This window comes from Lynx canadensis, chromosome F1 (assembly GCF_007474595.2).
Source record: "Lynx canadensis isolate LIC74 chromosome F1, mLynCan4.pri.v2, whole genome shotgun sequence".
Classification (NCBI taxonomy): Eukaryota; Metazoa; Chordata; class Mammalia; order Carnivora; family Felidae; genus Lynx; species Lynx canadensis.
Window position 1 is genome coordinate 10,339,329 of NC_044319.2, and position 17,791 is coordinate 10,357,119.

The window sequence follows — 17,791 nt, forward strand, 5'->3', positions numbered from 1 at the left end:
GGGGTCGGACGTGACGTGACTGGATAATTGGTTGGGAGGTAACCCAAAAAGCCTCATGTTACGTAGTCGCAACCAGTTCCAGGCCAGGCACCCAACAAGCTCACGCAGACATACCCATCTCCCACCCGTTTGAAACGTCTCACCTTTTCTCGGCAGGCCAACTTAGCTTTCGATCCAGCAGCCCTGCTGCCTGGCGCCTCACCCAAGAGTCCTGGACTCAAGGCCGCGGTATCGCCATTCCAGAGCCCGCCGTCCACCCCCAGCAGCCCTGGTGTGCGGTGTCAGGCTGGCGAGCTGGAGGAGGTGCCGGTCAGCTTTGACCAGCCTCCGGAGGGCAGCCATCTGCCCTGCTACAATAAGGTAACCTCTGGGTCCGAAGCGCTGTGGCCCTGTCCGGTGCCAGTCCTGGATTTTCTCTGCCCTGATGTTGTCTCGGGGAAAGGAGGACGCTTTTGAGCTGCAGTCGGAGTTGGTTTCCAGCAGAGGGAAATTTCTTCTGTTGCCGGTGATCTGTGACTGAGATCACCCCTCTGCCTAGCCTGCCTCTCATCCCCTCTCCCAGTAGCTGTGCCGCTCGCCCAGAAAGCACAGTTGGGGGGTGGAACGCTCTATCCTTTGTGGGGAGAGGGGTGAGAATTCAGGACCGACCCCAGCTGCACAGAGAGTCGTGTCAAAAGCTGAAAATAAACGCTAAAGGCCCGATCGGTGATTGATGCAGAGGGTGGGCAGGGTCACTGGGACTCCAGAACACTCTGTTCTGGCTTGATGTTAATACTTCTAAGCGACCCAGTGTGGGTTTAAATCATTCTTACTGCAGCCTGCCCGTTAAAGAACATCCAAACGGTTCCCTTTGCAAAAAGATGTACCTAGGGCCCATTTCTGTAGATGCTGCCCTGATGTGTGTGCTTCCTTTCATCAGATCCTCTGCCTGATGCCATACACAGTACGAATCAGAGATATTCTCCAATACAGCCTGTGCAGGTGTCCAGCAAATCTGGGCCAGAGCCAGGCAAGGGCCGACATAAGGGGGGGTGTGACTCCAGGGAATGGCAGATGGATACAACTTCAAAGTTATAGATGGAAAGAGTGGGGTCTTTTGGGCCATTCCAGAAAACCCATCTAGGGGAAGAAAGTCACATGTGTAGAAACAGGTAGGACTTGTTTCTACTGGCGCTAAGGGAACGGCCTGGAAACAAACTGGCGCTAAGGCTTGAGTCTGCTGGCCGGGGATAGGTTGGAGATCCTCCACCCCAGAGTGAGACCAGGGAGAGACCCCTGACGGCAGAGAGGAATCCAGGGGAGAGCCTCGTCTCTTCATAAGGTGCTCTCTGGGGAGGCTAGGGAGTCGGGGCAGGGAGGGAGGCACTGCCCCCAGGTTGTAATACTGGAGGCCTTAGCCTTCTGACAGCAGCAGAGTGAGGCAAGGTTATTCCTGAACCCTCTGATCATGAGGGCCGGGCGGAGCCTTGATAGCTTGTAGGGCTGGCAGCACCAGGGTCTCGGGAAAGGGCCTAGGAAGCCCTTTTAAACCAAGTATTGACTCCAAATTTCTGAGAAGGAACTAGAATTGACAAATAACCAAAATGTAAGCCAGTGGGAAAATCAGATTTGAGGTTTATAAAAATAAGATTTCATCTACGTATAAAGACTTAAATAAGGACACATCACGTGAATAAAGTAGGGCATCCAGATAAACATTTCCGTTGAAGTTATGGCCAAGTCCAGTGGGCCTACGTGAGGCCTGAGTGATTCCCAGAGAGGAGAGGATCTCCGGGCAGCTCCGTTGGACGCTTGTAAGGCATGGCTTCTGCTCACGGTGGACCTGGTTCCTGGAAAGCAAAGGCATCTAGCTGCTCAGCTTTCCTGGCATTAGCCAGTGCTGCAGAGGGCCAGGAGGGCCACGCTGGGGAAAGGGGTGAAGCTAGTCACCAGCTGTCCAGCGGTGTGCCCGTGAGGTCCCAGAGCAAGGCCAGGCCATCAGCAGGCCCTTTACCCTCTCCTCTGTTGGGTTCACCTTTGCCAGAGTATAATTTCCTGAATGCTAAAACGTGACTCTTATTCGCAAGAGAGATAGATTTTATTCAGCTTGTCAATTTAGATGGTAAAGCTCATTCAGAGAACGAACAACCGGTTATTTATAGGCAATTGAAGAAACAGATGTTAGAATCCAATTGCTAAGTTAGACATGAAACTGATGAACGTTTCACAGGATAATAAAATTGGAGGTTATCCTTTTTAGTGGAGGGAAAGCATTTGCGTTTTCATGAGACAAAAACCTATGGGTTACCATGTGCTTTCACGACCCCCCTGGGGCCCTAGCCAGTGATGCATAGCACACAGGGTACATTCTCCTGGAAAATCAAACGACCCCTTGACAGCTGGCTGACAGAGCGGTGCTTTGGACGTTGAAGGAACATGCCGTCCTCCTCTTGGCCTTTTTTTACAGGCTTCAGATAATTCTTCTTCACCTGTTCTTCCAGGTGCGGACGAGGGGCTCGATAAAAAGGCGCCCTCCCTCCAGGCGATTTCGAAGGTCTCAGTCAGACTGTGGGGACCTGGGAGGTTTCAGGGCCCCCGAGTCATCCCAGGAGAATGGTGCCAAGGAAGAGAATGGGGATGAGGTGTTCCCGTCCAAGAGCAAGGCCCCGGGGTCCCCGCCGCCCAGCGAGAAGCCAGTGGGGGAGCTGGGGTCCCAGGAGAAGCCTCCTCTGAGGAGGACGTCCAGCAGGACGGAGAAGCAGGAGGAGAAGGGCAGAGCCCCGGGGGAAGCCCAGCATCACCAGGAGGCTGTGCGGGGCTCTGAAGAGGAGGCCGGCACCCGTCCAGCCAAGGAGGAGGCCGTTCAACCAGCCCCGGCCTCCAGCCCGGAGGCAGCGAACGGGTGCAGGAGCCCCGCGGAAGAAAAACCAGCCGGGGAACAGACAGGAAAGTCTGCAGAGGTGAAGGAGGAGAGGGCAGAAAATGAAGAGGGTGAGCCCGGGCAGAGGAGCCAAGACACAAAGGGGCTGACGGAGGGAGCTGCGGGGGAGGCCCCACCGAGCCCCCCTGGAGGAGTGGAGGGCGGCCACAGCTTTGAGCAGGGGAGAGGCGAGGAAAAGGACGAAGAGGGGGCCGTTCTGGAGCCAGGCTGCGACCCCAGCGATGAGGCCCCCAAGACAGAGGTGAGTGGCCGGCGTGTTCCCCTGAGGAGGCAGGGCCGGGGCCGGTGCGTGCCTGCTCACACTTCCTCGCAGATGAGCTCAAGTGTGCAGAAACACAGGCACTGGGTTGAGACAAGTTGTGGCAAATGTGAGGGGACAGAGGGACAAGAAAGGAGGCCCGTGCTGTCTCCACCTTCCTGCCCGTTCGGAGGTCTGTTGTGCTGTGGGTGTGTGTGGAGACCGAGGTGACTGAGTCAGGGCCCTGGGCCCAGCTCCCTGCCGGAGGGGCTCAGAGATGAAGGGGGCGCACCTTCCCCATCAACTCGGCTAGTGTGGGGGACCAGCAGCTCTTCAGGGCACTCTGAAGAAGGCGGAATGTGGCAGTGGGCAGGGAGTTGTCTCGGGGAAGCTCGAAGCACAGGCAAAGGAGAAAGTGTGTGTGTGTTTAGATCATCTACTCGTGGCTAAAATTACTCACCTCCTGTATTCAATACCTAGGGCTGCCATAACAAATTCCACAGACTTGGGAACTTAAAACCATAGAAATTTTATTTTCTCACAATTCTGGAGGCGTGGGCAGTGTTGGTTCCCTCTGGAGGCTCGGAGGGAAAGTCTGTCCCGAGCCGGTTCCCTAACTTCTGATGGCCGCTGGCACCCCCGGCCCCTCCTTGCCTCTCCCAGCATCTGGCAGCCGTCAGCAATCCTCGGCATTCCCTGGCTTACAGACCCGTCACTCTCATCTCTGCCTCTGTCTTCATGGGGTCTTTCCCTGGCTCTATGCATCCCCAGCCCCCCTCCTTTCTCTCAGAAGGACACCAGGCATTGGATGTAGGACCCACCCTAAATCCAGAATCATTTTGAGGTCTTTCATTACATCTGCAAAGATCCCAGTTTCAAGTAAGTCCGCATTCACAGGTACCGGGGGCTAGGATTGGACGTATCTCTGGGTGTGCATCCCACTACGCCTCCCCATCCCCTGTCCCATGATATCCCAGTGCACTCAAAGTAAATCCAAACCCTTTGTGAGGCCCTGCTGCTCTCGGGTGCCCCCGATCCTTCCCCTCACTGTGCTTTAGCCACGTCAGTGGTCATTCGGTTCTTCAACTATACCAAGCTCACTCCCTGCTCAGAGCTCTGTCCCGGTTGTCCCCCACTTGGGACGCTTCCCACCCATCCTTCGGATGTCCCTCGGGCCTGTCTTGACCACTCGGCTACTCTCATCCACTGTTCCACTTTGCCATCACGGTGTGTATCACTATTTGACACGCTCTTACTTATTTTCTTATCATCTCTCTCTACTTTTTCCCCGTCACCGATCCCCAGCATTTGCCACTAAACCCAGAACATTGTAGTTCTTAAAAAGTGTATTTGTTGAGTGAATGAACGAATTTTTAAAAAGGAGAAAACTGCTTGACCCGAAAGAAATAATCTCTAATGATAGAACTAGACATATCAGAGGGGTTGATGTGTTTGGGGGCAGGGGAACTCACCGGGGACCCTCACGTTATTCCCACCCAAGAGAGAAGGTGTGAGTCCCAAAGACTCTTGAGGTATGACTAAGACCCCTCTGGCTGGGCTGTCAGACAAAGATGCTTCACGTTTCTTTAACACCGTCCATTATAAACGCATGATCTGATCCTGTCACCTGGAGACCTCCACCAGGTGTCCAGAACGCAAACACGTGCCTCGGATACGGACTTTTTTTTTTTTAATGTTTGTATATTTTTGAGAGAGAGTGTGTGTAAGCAGGTTGAAGGGCAGAGAGAAAGGGACAGAGGATCCAAAGCAGGCTCCGCACTGACAGCAGAGAGCCCGATGCGGGGCTCGAACTGACGAACCGTGTGATCACGAACTAAGCCAGAGTCGGACACCCAACCGACTGAGCCACCTCGGTGCCCCTCAGATCCTCACTTCTTTCTGACGATGAAGCCACTGAGTCCACGTGGCCACCTGCCGGTGGCTGCTGCCTCTTATTTTCAGGCTAGGAGGCGCCTGTCTTCCCAGGAGAGCTTCCCGTCTCACTGGCAGCATCTTCTAGTCTTGAAGGGTTAGGAAGTCACCCTGGTGGAAGAGCTTCAGGGAGGTCTCAGGTAGAGAAGGCTTCCTGCAGAAGCTCTGGGAGCTTTGGCACAGGCTCACCTGGACCTCTCGGGTCACTTGTATCTGACAGCCCTGGGGAGGGAGCCGGGTGCCCGCACCCTCACGAGCGCTCTGCTTCCAAACCCAAGCCCGGGTCCCAAAGAGTAGCTCCCCACCCCCCACCTCTCTGTCCTTCTCCCCCTCCTGACCTGTCACGGAGGCACAACACTTTGGCACCCTTCCTCCAACCCCCTGGTTTTCGAGAGGAAGGAGCTGAAGCTCCAGGAGGGGACATGACCTTGTCCAAGGTCACAGAGCTCAGTGTTGACATGACGGACACGGGCTCTAGTCATCAGAATGAGCTACATCACACCGCATCTCTGCACATCCGCGGATTCCTTTATCCCGGGAGGCGTGTCGACTCCCATCCTCTTTGTCCCTCTCAGTGATGATGACAGATAAAACAAAGAGATGAACAAAGACAAGACGGGAATAAATGTGATTCTTCCCAGGGAAGGCAGCCCTGTGTGAGGCACAGAGGACGGAGCGACTCCTTCAAGAGAGAGCAGGGGAAGGCCGCCTCAGTAGGCCCGAGGCATCGGCGCTGTGGAGGGTTAACCGCCTGTGACCCAGCCCCTCACAAGTATTTTAACATTTGGTGCTTAAAGAATGAGCCATTCTGGGAACTCCAGTCCTGGAACAGGCTGGCTATATCAAATCACAACACGGGCTCTGTTTACAGGCAAAGCGCCCCCGGAAAGAGGGCACCGAGTAAGATCTGGCTCCCACACTGTAAATAAACTGAACAAGTGGTTCTCAGATGCTTGTTACATACCCGGTACCATGCAGGGCGCTCAGGTGATGCCAGAGATAAACTTACCCCAAGGACGACACTCAGGATGTTTGACATCACATTCAAGACTTCGTAGGACCGACGTGCTGGCTTCCTCGCTGCCTGGTTCCACTGCTTTTCCCGGGCATTCTCCTTGATCTCTCAGGATTTGATTCGAAATTCCTTTCTCCCTCAGCTGATGAGATACCACCTTCTGCTAGGCCTCCCCTGCCTTTAGAACTCTGTTTACTTTTTCCTCCTGGTTAAGTGGGCAGGTCTCCGAGCCTCAGTTCTTGGCCTGTCTCTCCTCACTTGGGAACACACTCCTGTGCTTTCCCTCTTCAGCCCCTCCCTTAGCACCTGTCCTACACTGAGAACTTGGGGGGGGGGGGGTCCACAGGGACCAGGTCCATGGCTGTGCTATCCTGCACCTTCATTCCCCTCATTTATTTTGTTTTATTTTATGTTATTATTTTTTATTTTATTTTATTAAAAAAAATTTTTTTTAACGTTTATTTATTTTTGAGACAGAGAGAGACAGAGCATGAACAGGGGAGGGGCAGAGAGAGAGGGAAACACAGAATCTGAAACCGGCTCCAGGCTCCTGAGCGGTCAGCACAGAGCCCGACGCGGGGCTCGAACTCACAGACCGCGAGATCATGACCTGAGCCGAAGTCAGACGCTTAACTGACGGAGCCACCCAGGCGCCCCAATTATTTTTTATTTTAGAGAGAGACAGTGCATGTGGGTGGGGGAGAGGGGCAGAAGGAAAGAATCATAAGCAAGCTCCTTACCAGGGCTCGATCCCACAACCCTGGGGTCATGACCTGAGCCGAAATCAGGAGTCGGACGCTCAACGGACTGAGCCACCCGGGTGCCCCCTTCATGGCCCTTTTCCCATTGACCTCCTCTCTCTCTATTAATCTGCAAAGCTAAGCCACCATCGCGCCACCTTCTTTGCCGAGACTCGTGCGTGTCACTGTGCAATTCACACGGCCATGCTGCCTGGATCTATTAGGAACTCTTACCAACTGGGCTGAGCCAGTCTTCACCCACATTCCTCAGTTACTCCTCCCCCAGCCCCTCCCGCTCTGCAAACGACCTCACCTCCTAGGTGACTGAAAGGAAGAGCAGCTGGGGCACTGCCTGCCTCAGACCCTCAGCGTGTGAATCCGAGGACAGGTCCCTACTTGCTCAGACGAACCCCCATCTGCTGTGGTCTGGCTTCCCCCAAGTGCCAGTTGGTGGACATTTTTACAGGACGCTTGTAGAGTGTGTCTGTGCATTTTAAGTGAGGGGTGACACTGGGGATTTCATCCATCCATGTATTCTTCCGCGTTTCTAGCCCCCCACTAGCTCAGCCCCTTCTGCCTACAGACATGCTCTGATCTGCCCAGTCCCAAAGAAATAGCCCCCAAGTCTGCCCCTTCCCTATCGCTCTGTCTCCCTCTCATTTGCTTCCCCTTGTGATCTCGCTCCGAACTAAGAATTGAAGCTCTAAGTGCCACCAAAGACTGGTCATCCTCACCTCTGCCAAGGGGCTGATGCTGGCAACCTGTCCCGGAAGCCACCTCCCTCCCACCAGTGTCCGTCAGCGCTGGGCCACCCAGCCAGCCTCCCTCCCTCCCCCTCCTAAAGAAGAGCTGCCACATTCTGTCCTCAGCCCCGACTCCCACACTCTAGCTGTTGTGTTTTGTAACTGACCCCTAAGGTTGGACCTCACCACCAGCCACTGGGCCGCTCCTGACTGCTTAGCACCAGCCTGGCCTGTGTCCCAACCCCACACGGACAGGGCACTGTGCTCGGATGCCTGCCAGCCCCTCACGCCCAGAACCAAACTCCTCCTGCTTGCTGTGTCTTCACCTGTATTCTACTGGAACCCACAGGGTTCTACTGGTTTCCTTTGTTCTCTTTAAGCGTTTCTGCTGATGAGGTACTTAATTTCTCCCAGCTCCCTGCCTAATCATCTGGGTCTCAGGGAGTTTCCCATTTGGTGCCTTCTGCTGTCCCTCCATCTCCACCGTGGCCCCAGCTCTGCCCATTCTTGTCTCTGCAGTCACAACCCACTCCGAACGGAATCCCTGGTCTCCAGACCCGCCCTGTACACGAGCACCAAGCTCATCATCCCGAAAATGCCACCTCCGTGGCTACTCTCCTACCGCAAAACCTTTGATCCCACTTGAGTTCACCCTCCTCAGCATGCTGAACTCCCCGCATCCATTCCCTTTCCCCTGTGATGGCGCGGGACTCCAGCCGGCCCGCAGCACCCTGCATTCCACAAGATGCTATGCATCCTCCGCCCCCCACCAGAAATGCCTGCACCCCCAACCAAGGTGACCTTCACTGCTACCCGGAAATTCTCCCACTGAATCTCGGCCTTCCATAGGCCTTCCCCGACCGCCCCAAGGACAAACACCCCCAGAGACTCAGGCGCCTCCACACGCTCAGTATAGTGCACTGGGGGGGCCAACGGCACATGCTACCTGATGCCTCGGGTGCGTTCATAAATGTCTCTTTCCCAGCCAGAGAACTCACGGTGGTAAGGCCAGCTCATCCCAGAAGGAGCTAAAACTAATACTTTTGGATGAGTGTTGAATAAATAGCTATTTTCCTATCCTTTTACTAAGTATCCACCTTCTCTTTTCGATTCCTTCTGTTCTTGTTGCACTTTTATGCCACCAAAGATCTTGGAGCAGTGTAACAGGAAGATGAAATTTAGTGGGTAAGAAGCTAGGGCAGGAAGGACATGGGAAGTCAGGCGTCAAGGAACAGGCAATGTCACTTAGTAGTTGAGGGCTCAAGCTCTGGTCCTTGGTTTTGAATCCTGACTCCATTACTTCCTAGCTGTGTGACCTAGAAGTCACTTGACCTTTCTGTGCCTTAATTGCCCCACCTGTAGAACAGGGCTAATAGAAGTACCTAACTCCTGTTGCTTTTGTGAGGAATAAATGGGTTGATGCATGTAAAAAAAAAAAAAAAACTACATCGAGCACATAGCGTTATTATTACCGTCACTTCTACTGGTGGTACAATTACTGCTCGATCTGGCATCCCCAAGATGTGCTGAGGATTTTCCCCACCCTCTCTTCCTAACTCCTTCTTTCCTCCTCTGTTCACAGGATGACACTCCTGTCCAGGACACTAAAATGTGAAGAGCTCCTTGTGCCTAGTGATGCAGCTGCTGGAGACCTCTCTTTAGAAGTAGCAGCAAGAGTAGTAGCAGCAAATGAAGCCAAAGGAGAATTTCGTGGAGGGTCGGAGGCCGCCTGAAGACAGAGCGTGTTATTTCCAGGTCTCCACGCTGAACGTCCCCTTGCAGACAGATCCGGCAGAGGGCAGCAGCCTTGTATCAGCCTGAGTTTGTGTCACTTACTGGACTTGGTTAAAAGCAGACAAACAAAAATTATTTAAAACAATTTACTGTGGTGACAACTCCCAGGAATACTGGTCAGCTGCGGGGCCTGAATCCTATCCACACCCACCTGTCCCTGCAGCTGACGTCGGAACTGGATTCTGATTTAGCTAATCAGATTTTGTTTGTGTAAAGTGATACCCTTTTTACTGTTCTGACAAGTTGTTACGATTCTCAGATGTAAGTAAGAACAAATTTCAGACCGGCTAGGAACAAAAGAAAATAGTGTCGCTGGAGATATAAATCCGATAAGTTACAGAAGACCTTACGTTGTATCAAGACCCGGAGACAACCTCTCAGCTTCATCCAAATTTGAACTGGCCAGCAAGTTTTTAATCCTTGGACTGGAAAGAGATACTTACCGCAACATTAAAAAAATAGGTATCTGTTCCATCCAGGGGGAGCTTTTACTTTTGGGTAGTTTTCTAGTTGTTGGTACACTGGGAGGTGACAGGCTTAGCGGTCCCTCTTCTGGCGGGGGGGGGGGGGGGGGGGGGGGGGGGCAGGGAGCAAACCTCATGGAGAAGCAGATGTCCAGAGGTTTCACGGCTCCGTGTGCTGCATTTGCTGTGTGCAGAGCAAGGAGACCTTAACGATGCCTGCCCTCTGGGCCTGGAGGGATGAGATTTGCACTTCCAGGAGGAGATCTTGAGCATGGAGTAGATCTTTCCTGGGAGGTGCTTTGAGCATCATATTTTGAAAGGTACAAAACTAGAACATCCTTCCTAGATTCCCTGGGAAGCTGCTCTGGAATCAAAGCCCAGGCTCTCTTTCCAGACTCAGGAGGAGGGTTGGGTCTTCAGTCTTCTCACTGGGTAGCTTTCGCTTTAATGTTCTTTGTGGAAAGTGCAGGGGCTTTGCAAGGAACGGGCCTGACTACCCGTTCCTTGACTAATACCCTCCTCCCCTCTTGATGCACTCGTGCCCAAAGAGGTCAATCCACATAAATGTTTAATCTTTAGGGTTGGTTCTTACTCAGATTCGAGTATTTCAGTGTCTCGTTGTGCTGATGAGGTAGGTGGGCAGTTGTTTTTCTGGAGGCCTGTTAGACCACCTCCTACCCTGACTCAGAAAATAGTCCTCCAGACAAAGGGCCTTATGTCACTGCTGGTACCTCTATGTTTTCATCCTGTTACAGTTTTCCTAATGCCAGAATAGTGTTAATACTTGGGATATATATTTTTTCAAAACTATTTTTAAATACATGCGTCTTCTAAAACTTGTAACATAGTCAAGCCCAATATTAGAAGTTTTATGTTTTCGCAGAATTTTGGAGAGATGTGTGTTTCAGTTAATTTGAGGTCTATATAATGTATATCTGTCCATCCAATCATCTATCTATCTATCATCAACAGAGATGTATACACCCCCCCCCCGCAAACGATTATATATGTCTTTGGGTTATTTCTACACGCACGCATATTCAGACCAGAGTTTAGTGAATGTGTGCATGATTATGAGCATGTGTGACATAAAGGGGACATCTGCCACTTTCCTTGACTTGAAAAAGGACTGGAACAGAAAGCATGGGATGTAGATGTGAAGATGAAACGATTTTTTGTCTGGAGCGGCTACACCTTACAGCAGCAGGTGAGTAAGGAGCAATACAAAATGACAGGAATGTGACACTGAAGGAGCAGGTGTGATGGGGTCAGAATACCTTTCTGTCTGCCTGGGTCCCTATTAGTCACATTCCTGAATCTCTTTTGTGAGAAAACAGAGACCCTATTCCCAGAGGTTGTCATTAGTGATGGGGGCTCTCAGCAGGGAGTTCACAAAGTGCAGGAACCTCAGAACCTCGGGTCCTGCCACAGGCTAGGCCAGCTGGTTATCACTCTCCTTTCCCGAAACAACTCTGATTATGTGTTGCATTTGCAGATCTGGGATCTCAAAGTTGAGGATCAAAGGAATCTATGGCTGTCTTAGGTAGCTCCAGGTCCTTACCGGGCCAGGAAGATTGTGTTTCCTTCGGGCTTCCCTAATAGGCTTGAAATAAAACACTGGTTCTTCACAGCTACAAGGCTAAAGAAAGGGGACAGAGTCCCTCCTCCTGTACCTTTGTCATCCAGCTTGAATTTTAAACTGTATCCTTCCTTTCTCCAGAAACGGAGCAAGGAAAAAACCCCGGATGCTTTGAAAGGATATGCCAGTGTTTAATAGGGGGCTGTGACACTGTTTCAGTTGCATGTGGAACCAGATGACCACAAGAAGCCCCGGGGTCTGAGCCCTCCACTCTCCTCACTGAGGTCACCCTGAACCACGTTGGTTTGGGCCTGTGATCAGTAGACTAGACAATAAATATATGTCCAGTAAAAGGAAGAAACTAGTGGACAGGCAATCGGTTCATCATCTTCTTTTGATTAAATACTTTAGGGAGTGTAATAGTTTAGTTGAATGAATGAGGACCTTCAGTTGCTAATGAAAGAAGCCCAACTCAAATTGGCTGATGAAAAACAAAACTATATGAATCAACCTCTCTCTCCCTCTCTCCCCCTGCCTTTCTCTCTCTCCCTACCTATATACTGAGTAACATACAAATCCATGGATAGGCCTAAATACAACACTCAGTATCAGAAACCTCTCATTCTTGGTCTCTGCTTTCCTCTGTGTTGGCCATATTCCCAACCAGGCTCTTCACAGCCTGCAAACCAATTGAGAAAAGCAGATTCTTTTCTGATAACGGGGGGGGGGGGAGGGGGGGAATCCTGAAAAGGTTTTCTATAGGCCCCTGTGGATCACATGTTCCTAGCTGAACCAGTCTTTGTGACCAAGGAGGTGCAGAGTTCAGAGTTCAGATTGGCCAGGCCTGGGTCACATGACACCACCACCCTGACCCCCTGCCAGGAGCTAAGGGTCAATCCTGTGCAATCGGCAAGGACTGTGAATGGGAACAACAGAGCTCAAATGGGGTGCTGTTACCAAAGGGAATAATGCTGGGTAGGCAAACGCACACACACGCACACATGCGCACACACACGCCAGATGCGTCCAACAGGGAAATCCCAGATACACCAAACTACTATTCCATTGTTTACTAAAGAATTAAATTTGTTTTAATCAACTTGATGCTCTATGGACCAGGTAAAAATAGTATGAATAGAATGCTTCTATATGATGTGTGACCAGATGACTTCTGAAGATACCAAGACCACTGAGCAAAATGCAAGCGCTACTCAAATAAAATGGAATTTCTTTTCATAAGCCACCAGTGAAAATGAGTCTCATGATTTCATGGAATAATGTATTGCTTGTCCAGAGCTAACCTGGAGCTCCATGAGGGTAAAGACGATGTCTGTATTGTTCTTCATTGTGTATAGTGCCTCATGCGTTATAGGTGCTCAATAAATATTTGTTAAGTAATGAATGATTGAATTGATTTCAGAGCTGGAGTAGGATTATTTTCAACATCCATCGCTACCCAACACCTCCCTTATCTGATACCAGATGCCTGAGATGTCATAATTAGCCCCTGATTCCACTGGCTTCGGTCTTCTTCCCCAATCAAAAGGCATGTCCTGAGAGAAGGAATAGTTTAAGTCTCCTTTGTCATCCCCGCTTGGGTTGAGTTGGTTCTTGAGATCCTCCCCAGATGGGGTTGAAAAAAAGAGCAAGGTATAGAAAAGTCTAGGGGCAGGAGACACACTTCTCTCACCTCCCGGTATTGCTTGGGGTAACCCAGGTTCCCTCTCAGTCCAGTGAGGTCCCAACCCCAGTGATTATGGTTGCTGAGAAGACGTTTATTCCAGCTCTGCCCTCAAATCCCACAAATCTGTGGGAATTCCGGAGAGGCTCCACTGTGGTCAAATGGGGCAGGAAACCGTGGTTCTTTGAGACCCCACGGAGGAGGAGGAGACGAGTATGTTTCATGCTTCTCAGTGAAAAGGGAGCCACCAGGGCAAAACCATCCCCCTCAAAAACAGAAGCAAAAAGACTTCTTATTCCTTCTAATCCTTCTAAGTTGTGGGCTTCTCTGTGGGAGCTGCAACACCCTGGTCCTGGCATTGCCAGGGAGATGCCAGGAGGGGCACATGATGCAGAAGGAAGGGATCGAAATGAGCAAGGGTCCCCCCTGGGTACTCCCGTAAGTAATGACTCTGGCCTTTCCTGGTGTAGTTTTACATACAGATTTCAGGAAAGTACTTGAATTTAGGCAAACCTGTCACGTCAGTTATCACACTTCTCAACCGCCTCTTTTTTAAAAGAATGAGTGGACTGGACTGTACTGGAATGTACTGGAATTGTCTGGAATGTACCAGCATTCAGAACAAGACTCTAGGATGATTATATATGGCTGGTACTCAAAATAATAGGACTTGCAACACTGGTCACTCCTGTCGGACTATCTAAGGAAGCCGCAGGTGTGGCATGGTGCCGGGCACGTCCCCATCACAACTGCCCCTGGCCCCTCAGGGGTGACAGTCACTCACTGACCACCTCTGGAAGCAGCTGGCATGAAAAAGCAAAGGGCCTGCTTTGCATTGCCTCCGATTCTGTATCTCCTGTCTTCCACCAAGCACAAAGAAAGTTTTAAGCCCTCTGTGTTCCTTTGTGATTTCAAGATACTCATTATCCTTATTTTTTTCCCTCATTATAAAAGCAGTACATCTTTATTTTAAACAACTTGTGGAGGAAAAGAAAAATAAGCAAAAAATTGTAATTCCTCTACTTAGAAATCACTGGTGTTAAGATTTTATGGATTTTTCTAGTTTTTAAATCTGTGTATATATATGTATATATATATATATATATATATACACACACATATATATATTTGTTTTGTTTTAATTCTTGGTTGTAACAAAATTAAGATCTTACGATATGTAATTGTCTATCTTTCTTCCTTGTCACACACTATCATGAACAATCACACTTGTTGCCCATGGAAACCGTGCACTTCTGTCCTCTTCTCCCCAGCCAGTAACTTCCAGAACAAGACCAAGTGTGTATGAAACAGAAGGAAAATAAGATGTGCTGGTGGAAATGGTGTTCTGGCAGAAGGCAGTTCTTGTCACAATCTAGACCTTGGACGTCTATCCCCTCTAGGACTTCGTGCACTCTCAAAGCTTAAATCAAGTGAAAACTTGGGAGTGAAAACGCTCAGGCCGAGGCAGCTCCAAAGATTCATTTCTGATGATCCAGGGACTGCAAAATCCAGAGGAAGGCATGAGATAAACCTCAGAAAAAGAATCACCGAGGGGAAACCACATCGAAACCCAGAGATGTGTTTAGTAAAAAGTAGCTGAAGCTACTATGGGATATTGGACTGGAGCCTGGAAAAAGACGCATGTGCGAGCAGATTCAAGTTTCTGTTTGGATCAGGACATGGCCTGCAGTGGTGAAGCAGATCTGCCAGTTGTGACAACTGCGGTGGCCTGAGAGGCAGTTGGTGCCTAACCTCACAGGCAGCAAACAAGGCTCGGCACCCGGTCGAGAGTCCAGTCCCGGGGGCCGAGTGAGCAGGAAGGTCCCTCTGAATGGCAGAGCCGTATGATTAAATTGTATTCTCATTTCCAAAGAGTAACCGCATCATGGCAGAACCAACGCTGCACCGCTGAGGTCTAGATTGGGTCCGAATTCAGTGGCACACAACCATTAATCATAAAATAGGAACCTAAGTGATGTTTAAAGCCGTTCACGGTTTCAAGGCTGACATCCTCCCAGCGTTATTCTAATCATCTCTTAATGGACCTTCTCTAATCTCCCCATCTTCCTCTCGTGCATCTGACCCCAAGTCAAAGGAATCTTTCTTCCGTCGGACTTCTAACATTACCGTCATTCTCAAAAAGCCTCGATGCCCCCAAATCCCTTAAGTAAAATTAAAACATCAAAGCACGGGTTTCAAAGTTCTCCAAGAACCACCAGTTCCCTTCTTCCACGCCAGTTCCCACCTTACTTGCTAACCAGCCAAGCTAAGCTCATTGGCATGGAATTGCCTCAAGAGCCGGAGAAGTCGTCAAAGGACAAAAACGGTCACCTCCTTTGACCTAGAAATCTGGACAAGGTCAGATGCGTCAGTCAAGTCACATTGACATGGATGAAATGTTGGACACCACTTAGGGTCCCTTACAGAAGAAGGAGATCATGCTGCATTGTCTCGCTGGTGCCCTCTGAAGTCACGGCAGACAGCCTAAGGGATGAGAGAGCAAGCGTGGGAAATTCAACAATAACCTTGAGAGTGGACACCGGCAGAGGCAGGAGAGGCCTCCAGCCTTACCTCCCATGGCACCTGGCGAGGGGAAGGAATGAGCCCCAGGAGGGGGCTCCAGCTCAGGCAGGGCAGAGTGAGCCCAGCGAAGGCACCGTCTCAAGGAGAGGGCAAAGCGGATCGCTCAGGACTCTGCTGAGAGCTCCTCCCGCCCCGCGGTCACCCCTGAACCCACCGCACCCCGAACCTGTCCTCAAACTACGAAGGAGTTCGAAGCTCTGAAACCTCGGCTCAGGAGGAGGAGGATAACCTCAGACAAGGAGAGGGTGTCGTTAAAAGTCTGGCCGGCCATCAGAGCAAACAGAGGGCTTGGCCGGGCTGCCCTCCTCCACCACGTCCTCGGGCAGGGCTCTGGGATCACTACCGGGTCAGATTCGGTTATGAAAAAGGTTTTTTAGTTTTGCTCTCTGATTTGAGGCCTTTTCACTTGTGTCCCTCCGCCCCCGCCAAGGGCGTGAGCTCAGGTCCTGACCTTCAGTCACTGAGAGACACCCCAAGAGCCCGCTGGCCTCAGGAGGAAGGGAGAGGGGAAGAGCAGAGAAGCTGGGGGAAGCGGGGAGCTTCCAAAAGGTGAAGGGACAAGAACACTGACCCCTCGGGAGAGCTGACAGCTACGGAGCAACGGCTGCCACGGACCCCGACTCAAAGGAAGCTTGGGGTCCTGAACCTGGCCCTCCGCAGCCCTGGGAAGAGGCGGGCGCCGGGGGCGGGGGCGCCGGGGGCGGGGCGCCGGGGGCGGGGCGCCGGGGCGGCCGGGGGCGGGGCGCCGGGGGCGGGGGCGCCGGGGGCGGGGCAGCCGGGGGCGGGGCGGCGGGGGCGGGGCGCTCGGGGCGGGGCGCCGGGCGGGGCGCCGGGGTCGGGGGCGCCGGGGGCGGGTGCGCCGGGGGCGGGGCGCCGGGGGCGGGGGCGCCGGGGGCGGGGCGCCGGGGGCGGGGCGCCGGGGGCGGGGCGCCGGGGGCGGGCGCCGGGGCGGGCGGCCGGGGCGGGGCGCCGGGGGCGGGGCGAGTCGAGGCCCCGCCCTCCAGCAGCAGGGGGGCGCCCGGGCCGGAAGTCCTCCAGGCCCCTGCAGCCGTCTGGGCGCCTCTCGCCTCCGCCCCACCTGCCGACCTTTCCGAAGCCTTTCTAGCCCACCGCCCCGAGCGAGCTACCTAGCGTGTGGGGCCTGCGTTTCCTTTGCAAAGGGAGACCCGTAGTGCCTACGGGCGGGACGTGACGAACATCCTGCGAGCTCCGTACCTGCAAGATCCCATGAGCAGCCCTGGGAAAGTTAGCTCTTAACCCTCCTCCGGGGTTTCTTCCGCGCCCGCTCCGCCCGCCTGCTTTCAGCAGCGGGCTGCCGTCCGAGGGCACGAACGGGAGGCTGAGCCAGGCGCGACGGTCCCCTCGCGCCCAGCGAGCACTGACGGCGGCGAGACGCTGCGCGGCCGGCACCCCGCGGGGCCCCGCACCCTCCCAGCCGCGGCCTCCGCGCCCGCCGCTACCGCCGTGTGCGGCGTAGACCCGGGCGCTGGGTGGTGTGGCTGAGGCGAGAGGGGTTCCGAGGCCCACCGCTGCGGGTGCACGGTCCAGGCGGTGGGAGAAAGGTCGCAGGTCGGGTCGGCGGGAAAGGCGACGAGAGGCGGGGCGAGGCTGAAGGGAGGCGCCGGGAACCGCTCTGCCGAGAGTGGCTCGTTGGTCTAGGGGTATGATTCTCGCTTCGGGTGCGAGAGGTCCCGGGTTCAAATCCCGGACGAGCCCAGGCTTTTCTTTCTCTTTCCCTCCGCACTTTACACTTTCATTCTTTTTTTTCTTACTCACACTTATAAGAAACAGAGTGCTCTGGTCCCTTGAGCTCGAATGTTGATTCCCCCAATTTTGCGAAGCAAGAAATCGAATGGGATCCATTCGTACCAAATGGCCACGGTGCGTCGCAGAGCAAGGGGGAGAACCGCTGTACCCTTACAGCACGCGCGCTGGGAAAGAGAGGCGCCTGGTGCAGAGTCCTGGTCCCCCCAACACCCCCGCCGCACGTGGGCAGGGCGCCGAGCACTGGTCGGTCCGCGAGAAGGGGCGCGCCGTCCACCTGCCGACGCCCAGCACCCGGCCCGCGGCTGCGGACAACCGAGAACGGAACTCTGCGTCCC

At 52.9% G+C, this 17,791-nt stretch overlaps 1 protein-coding gene, 1 long non-coding RNA gene and 1 other non-coding gene across 5 annotated transcripts in view; 2 read left to right on the forward strand and 1 right to left on the reverse strand.

Moving 5' to 3' along the window:
- Positions 1-12,668, forward strand: part of RCSD1 (RCSD domain containing 1) — a 75,270-nt gene extending 62,602 nt beyond the window's left edge. For all 3 annotated transcript variants that reach the window (XM_030301868.1, XM_030301865.1, XM_032591855.1), the window contains 3 exons: positions 157-360; positions 2,481-3,161; positions 9,171-12,668. In XM_030301868.1, coding sequence (XP_030157728.1) covers positions 157-360; positions 2,481-3,161; positions 9,171-9,203 — 918 coding nt within the window. In that variant the 3' untranslated portion in view covers positions 9,204-12,668. The remainder of the gene's footprint in view (positions 1-156; positions 361-2,480; positions 3,162-9,170) is intronic.
- Positions 10,737-17,338, reverse strand: LOC115504754. Its single transcript, XR_003965790.1, has 2 exons — positions 16,905-17,338; positions 10,737-15,590 (listed from the first exon to the last, which is right to left on the reverse strand). It is a non-coding gene; the product is annotated as an uncharacterized LOC115504754 (long non-coding RNA).
- Positions 17,334-17,405, forward strand: TRNAP-CGG. Its single transcript has one exon. It is a non-coding gene; the product is annotated as a tRNA-Pro (tRNA).
- Positions 17,406-17,791: the final 386 nt, after the last annotated feature.